General features: G+C 37.3%; 1 protein-coding gene across 1 annotated transcript; it reads left to right on the plus strand.

Annotated features, from left to right (window-relative positions):
- The first annotated feature begins 1,423 nt into the window (after window positions 1-1,423).
- On the plus strand, window positions 1,424-4,707 carry irf8 (interferon regulatory factor 8). The gene is made up of 8 exons (XM_065275756.2): window positions 1,424-1,654; window positions 2,157-2,340; window positions 2,542-2,603; window positions 2,691-2,799; window positions 3,124-3,177; window positions 3,345-3,731; window positions 3,874-3,989; window positions 4,082-4,707. Exons 1-8 carry the CDS (start codon window positions 1,487-1,489, stop codon window positions 4,271-4,273), a joined length of 1,272 nt encoding a protein of 423 aa, XP_065131828.1. The 5' UTR covers window positions 1,424-1,486; the 3' UTR covers window positions 4,274-4,707.
- The last annotated feature ends 2,505 nt before the right edge of the window (window positions 4,708-7,212 follow it).

Genomic DNA, 7,212 nt, shown 5'->3' on the forward strand with positions numbered 1-7,212 from the left:
ATAGTAAATGGACTGCATTTATATAGCGCTTTGTAGACAACCTACATGAACCACTGCCGCCCTATAGTAGGACATTCTGTGGTCTTGTGTGCAGCCCTGGTAAGAGAGTTGCATGATAACTACATCATTGTGATGACACATCACGTCATCACTACAACAGACCCCTCACTTCATTGTTCCTGCCTTTTATTCACACACAGGGCACATTCTAGGACTGATCCCGGGAATGTTACTAGGTCCCCTTTCTAGGATTGATGCTGGGATTAATCCCAGGATTTGTTTGCATTTACACAGAAGAAAGTTTAGCGTTGGAAACAACGCTCTTTGTTGGGTTATATATAAACGCTGTATTGTGTGCTTTGACCTGTTTTTCTGATTTTAAAATGTTACTGTTTCAGAGCAACTGCCTTAGCTAATATTATCAAGAGGCTAAAAATACAGACATCAGCTCTAATTGATGAACCATAAGTCTGATAAGAGAAGGTCAGAAAGAGTTGAGGGCTGGTAATGCATCACCCTACATCAAAACTAAGCTCTTCTTATTAGTGTTATGCTCAGTTTTCACTTACACGATACCTTCACCACGACCACTGCCTGTGCTCATTTCCTCCAACACTGCACCAGTATGTAACCTCACCTTTCCAAGATCCGCTTTTTCTGGTTTCCAGATGATCTTTAAACTTCCTGACAGGTTAAACGTGGCTTTGACGTGAGGCGTTAAACATTTCAGAAGATACCCGTTTAATAACAATCAGTTAATGAAAGAACAATTAATTAAAAAAACAATAAAAAGCACAATGTGTATACCTGCAGTGTCATTCAAATCACAAGAATCTCAGCTTTCCAAAGATATTTGACAGGTTTAGTTTTTTTGTTTTTGAGTTGTACGTCATGAAGTTTACTGTCAAAGAATACAATGTTCCGCCCACGATACATTGAAACTTTAAACGGTTAACACAATTAGATCTCTTAAATTTATATTCCAAAGTAACTTAACACAAAAACAATGTTAATCAGTGTATTCTTTAAATGTTTCATAACACTCTTCAATTCAATAACACTTGATATAGGCTACACGACTGCTTACAGAGAATAATATTCATAAGCAAAAATATATATTATTAGAGTGATGTTATGGCTGGCTTTTCTAATCGTTATGTTTCCCCTAATGATGCCTTCGTCTGTGGGATATTCGGGAAAACTCACTGAACTGGCAAGACTTCAGTGAGCGTGTAAAGTCCCTCTATGCTCACAGGTCACACATCCAGAGCTGGAGGAAGATTTCTCGTAAATGCCTCCGCTTCACAGAAACTCATTTACATATTCAAGACACTCCAGCCAACAGGCGCAGAGATTCGACGCGTGGGCGTTTCGCTGGCCAATCCGCTGTGACGATGCCCTTCATTCACACGAGCGAGCGTGATTCTTTATAAAGTCTGAATGTGAGCCGTGTTTTCGTGATTTTTGGAGAGTAAATTGTAGAGAGATGAATCCCGGGGGTCGCAGACTTAAACAGTGGCTCATCGAGCAGATCAATAGTAATATATATAATGGGTTGTTATGGGAGGATGAAAACAGAACAATGTTCCGGATTCCATGGAAGCATGCAGGAAAACAGGATTACAACCAAGAGGTGGATGCATCCATCTTCAAAGTAAGCGCTCGTTCATATAGTTACAATAATAATAATAACAACAATAATAATGTTGCTGTACGCCTACAGCTTTTTAATATAACTTTACAACACATATACCACGAGATTTTAAATGCTTAAATAATTTATACAGATTCGTAGGCTACAGACTAATAAAAATCAATACAGTATGCAACAGGTCGAATCACAGCACAAAATCAGTTATGAACTTAAGTCGAGGCACTGCTTTTCAATTATTCTTAAGGATGATTATGTCATCTCACTGAGATTTTCTGTAGCCTACATTTATACATCGCATTCTAGCATGTTTTTTTTTTTTAAGTAATTTTCAGGTGCAAGAACGTGATATTACAATGCATTAGCCTACATTAATGAAATCTTTTACGTTCTTTGCGATTTTTTTTTAAGATTGCGCTGTCATGTTTAGTTTCTCAGTAACAGGCAAATTCATTTAGAGGAATTCAGATTGTGGTGATGTCTAACTAAGCATGTGTTTTCACAGGCGTGGGCAATATTTAAAGGGAAGTTTAAGGAGGGCGATAAAGCTGAACCAGCGACATGGAAGACAAGACTGCGCTGTGCGCTTAACAAGAGCCCAGACTTTGAGGAAGTTACTGACCGATCCCAGCTTGACATCTCGGAGCCTTATAAAGTATACCGGATAGTGCCAGATGAGGAACAGAAATGTGCGTGTTTGTGTGTGTGTTTATTCAATCTCTAAGAAACATTATAAATAGACAAATGCACAAATGGTTCATTATTCATAAGAGATATTCTAACATAAATGCATTACAATTTAAACTTGATGTTGCGAGTCTGTAATATGTAGATAAATGCTACTTTGTTAACAATCTGAATGAACATTTTTTTTTTTTTTTTTGATTTAGTGGGTAAAAATTCGATTCCTTCCATGGACTGTTCACCAGAACTGGATGAATTAATCAAAGAGGTAAATAGTCTGGCAGCGTCTTTCATTTCTTTATCTGTTATTTCTCTTTCATACTGATAATTGTTTGTTTTGTATTTATGTGTGCAGTCTTCAAATGATGAATACATAGGCATCATTAAGCGAAGTCATTCTCCTCTGGACGAGGCCAGCAATGTCTCATCAGTACAGGAATGGTGGCAGCAGGACTGTCCTAATGGTACGGTATGCTAGTCTCACTATTTTACATGTGAATAATATTTAAGAGAATACAATGTAAAAAATTACAATAAAATAGATTGACCATGAGCTACAAAACACAGCTGCAGATTTGCAAGTTAAAAGGACAGGATGTTTAGTGTTCTTGGAAGAAATATTGACTAACTTCCGTCAAAGGGTTGCTGATTAAGCAGATTTGTGTCTCTCTTTGCCATCTATCTATCTATCTATCTATCTATCTATCTATCTATCTATCTATCTATCTATCTATCTATCTATCTATCTATCTATCTATCTATCTATCTATCTATCTATCTATCCACAGTCTCAGCTGCTACTGTGCATCAAGATCCATCACCTGCAGGAACATTCAATGCTGGTATGTCATTGTTTACACAAGTGTTCATTAACTTCATCAACTTGCCATTTTTCTTTTAATTAAAGTTAAAGTCATTTACTTTATTCCAGCACACGTATGACACTCGATTAATAAAATCATTTAAGACTTTGACTGCTGGATGGTTAACTGTACTTTAACTTCTCCAGCGTTCTCTCAGATGATGATCTCTTTCTATTATGGAGGGCGACTGGTAGGCAACACACTTACCACTCATAGCGAGGGTTGCCGTATCTCCCCCAGCCAACCCCCTGTGGCTAACGCCCTTTTATATGGGCCAGACAGTCTCCAGAACATCCGCTTCCCATCGGTGGACATCATAGAGCACGAACGGCAGCGCCACGTCACCCGAAAGCTCTTCAGTCACCTTGAGCGTGGCGTGCTGCTGCGTGCCAACAGAGAGGGCATCTTCATCAAGCGCCTATGCCAAAGCAGAGTGTTCTGGTGTGGCCAGGACTCCCAATACAACCCCGCCCCTTGCAAACTAGAGAGAGATGCTGTGGTGAAGATCTTTGACACTGCCAGGTTTCTGCAAGGTAACAAAAATGTTTCAAAATTCAGGCAATGAATAAAAATATATTAAATAAAAATTAAAAAGCAAGTATGTTTTTTGAGGATGGCAAATAATGGTTATATTCTTGAGCTTGTGCCTAATCTCTTGATTTTGTTTTCTTACAGCGCTGCAGTTATATCAAGAGGGCCATTATCAGCTCCCAAATCCCACAGTCACGCTCTGCTTTGGGGAAGAATTTAATGATTTCAACACTGTCAAGAGCAAATTAATCATTGTGCAGGTCAGTAATATATAAACAGATTCCTTAATGATAGAGAGTAAAATGAGCTTCTTTCCATTTCGGCTAATATTCCTAACATTTATTTCCTTTAGATCACAGCAATCAATTGTCAGCAGCTAGTAGAAGCGGTAACTGTCCACAGATCCCAGTACAGCAGTGGGAATTTGGAGATCTCTGATGAGATGGCCAGTGATCAGATGGCTCGTATATACCAGGATCTGTGTGGCTACCCCGTTCCCCAGCGAGCTTCCTGTTTTAGAGACAACCTGCCCATTCCAGTCTGAGGCAGACGTCAATCCAGCTTTTTTAAAAGAGCAAGTCATTTTACAAACTGACGCAGAATCATGATTTTTGTCAATGTCATTACATGAAGAGTATGTTTGTGTAGCATCTCGTTCTCTCAGGACTAATAATAAATAAAATGTTCTCAGGAAACACAATTTTTTTCTATTAGAAGGAAGTGAATTTCTTAAAAATGATGTATATTTGACAGTTGTTGCCAGATTGTAGTTTTCGTTTTGTTTTATCATTTGTCCTAATCGGTTCGAGTCCTCTCTTCCTTACTGTGTTTTTTATTCTGTACCATGAAAAGTTGATAGGTTTTACTATCCTTCATTTCTGTAAATGCTTATTTTTTATGATTTCTTTTTTTAAGAAATGTAGCTTCAAGGCAAATTACATATGTTTAAAATAACTTAAAAATAAAAAAGAATGCAAACAGGAGAGTCAGTGGATTTTTTTAAAGGGATTTGAGAATTTCTTGTTGATAAATGATTAAATAAGTGCAGGGAACTGTTGACTAGAGTTATAGAGAATAAAGAATGAGATCCTCTAGGACACGTGTCACATTATGTGCAGTGATGAGTGAAAGTCTTGAGTGCGTGCTTCAGACAATGCAGGATACAGATAAACACACTTTACACACAATAAAAAATAACACACTATACACAATGTACACAGAATATATACACAATCAGAAATCACATGGTCAGATTGTACACAAAATACTGTTGCAGATGTGGCAGGTTATGGCAGTGTTGATCATTGGATTAAAGTCCGGTTCTTGTCATATAATGGAATGGGGATGTGCTGGGAGCAGATGCTGCAGTACAGTCTGTCTGAGGCAGCAGAGAGAGCGCTAACCTCTGCAGAGCTTTGATGCTGTTTCTGTACCGCTTGGTGATGCAGGCTGTCAGAATGCTCTTCATTGTGCAGTAATAGCTTTATCTAAGGATGCTGGGGCTTAGAAAAAAAGAGATGTCCTTTCTGATGTCCTTTCTTCAGCACTGCATCAGTGTGAGCAGATCATGTGAGGTCTCAGATGGATCTATCTTCTACCACCAGCTTCTTGGTCTTATTGATTCTGAGCAAGAGGTGTTTCTCCTGACACCAGAGTACTCACCTCCTCCCGTCTCGTCACTTTCTGTCCTAAGGACATCGGAGCTGTGTGTAACTGCACAGTTGTGTGTATACCAAGAGGCAACCTTTCAGCCTACATCGTTAAGCCAACATGGAAGTGCCTTAAACTGCAATTCCTTTAACTGGCCGCTAGACGCTGGCAAATTCTTATAGATTCCCATGTTAAAAAGCCTATATTGTGTAAATGTGTTTACATTGATTTTGGTCTATATAGTTAACTGCTGTCACTACCGTCAACCCACGTCCCATCTCTTTTACCAATTTTGGTTATCCGCAAGTGATGCACGGTGACGCGGTGCCAAGATGGTGATGGCAAGTCCCACCAACTATTGGCTTCAAAAAAGCTCTTCACAAACCTATGGGTGACGTCACAGACACTACGTCCACTTTTTTTTCACAGTCTATGATGTATACAAAGAAAACCGGGCTGGGCTAAGAACACAGGCCTAGGGAGCACCACATGTCAGTGAAAATATTACTATCTGACATCTGCCTATAACTCGTAACCCAAATTAGTTGACATTACTAGAAATTTGTGCGGAAACCAGTTGCACAAAATAATTTTAGTTTTTACACAGGATGAAACTAAACAGGTTAAGGTATATTAACATGAAACCTTTAGTGGGTGTAGCAGACAAATCAAGTTGTCATTAGCAGTCTTTACTAAAAAGCATTAGTTACATTTAACTTAAAATTTTTAGTTCAGTAAACCTAATTTTAAGTTGATTTAATTTGTAATATCAATTGCTCTGTCCAACATCTCCACTTAGTTAATTAAGTTAAAAGATTTTCTATTTTTAAAACTTTAATATTACTTTTGGTGTTATAAATGGTATTAGAAAACAAAATTCATGACAGACTATAAATCAATCATTGAATAAACTTGATTCTCCACAAAAGCACATGAAACTGCATTTTCTACATGAATTGTCAGTACTGTGGAGAGAAATACAATAAAATGTGCTAAACAGGGTTCATGTATCAACAATGATCACCCAAACAGTGACTTCACAAAATTATCATTTACAACAAATCAACATCAATAATGTAAAAGATAAACCTTTATGACATTTTATTAACAAATATTTAAGTATTTAAAGTTCTTTTTCTTTGAAAAAGCATAAATAATTAAATTATTCAGGTGCAAAGTATTATGTGTATTCCTCACAACATGTACTGATAATTTTAAGTTCAGTTTACTAAAATGATTTAGTTTAATAAACTAAAATTTTTAAGCATTGGTCCAAAACACAAAACATTAAGTGATTTTTACTTTATTGTTTAAGTAAAGACAATATCTGGGTTTACAGTGTAACAGGAAGTCCAGGATTGAGTTTAGAGTCAGAGATCTGTCAAGGCTCAGGGCACTGTGGTATCTTATCAGAATTTTTCTTTTGTAAAAATACATAATGAACACTTTTTACACTTTTTATTGTAAAATCCAGTGTCAAAGCCAAACAACAATTTTTTTACGAAACTGCTGTCATTTTAATGAAAATGACATTAGTTAGATTAGCAATTATTTGGCTACATATTTTCGATTTAACGCAGATATATAAAAAGTCATATGTATCTCTTCCATAAGAAGTTTTTATTTTGAATGCAGCCAGAGCTGATGGTTGTGGGATTGAGGCCACATCCATGTGAGTTTTTTTTTCTGCAAACAGTCGCACTGTCAGTTGTTTAGTCAGACTAGGATTGCGACATCGCTCTGTGGTGACAGCCGCTTTTTCCAGGTTTAGAAGATGAAACAGGTGTCTCGCTCTTAATTTAAGAGTTACATGTGCTCTTCCTATAATGAACA

Source organism: Paramisgurnus dabryanus, chromosome 9, assembly GCF_030506205.2.
Source record: "Paramisgurnus dabryanus chromosome 9, PD_genome_1.1, whole genome shotgun sequence".
Lineage (NCBI taxonomy): Eukaryota > Metazoa > Chordata > Actinopteri > Cypriniformes > Cobitidae > Paramisgurnus > Paramisgurnus dabryanus.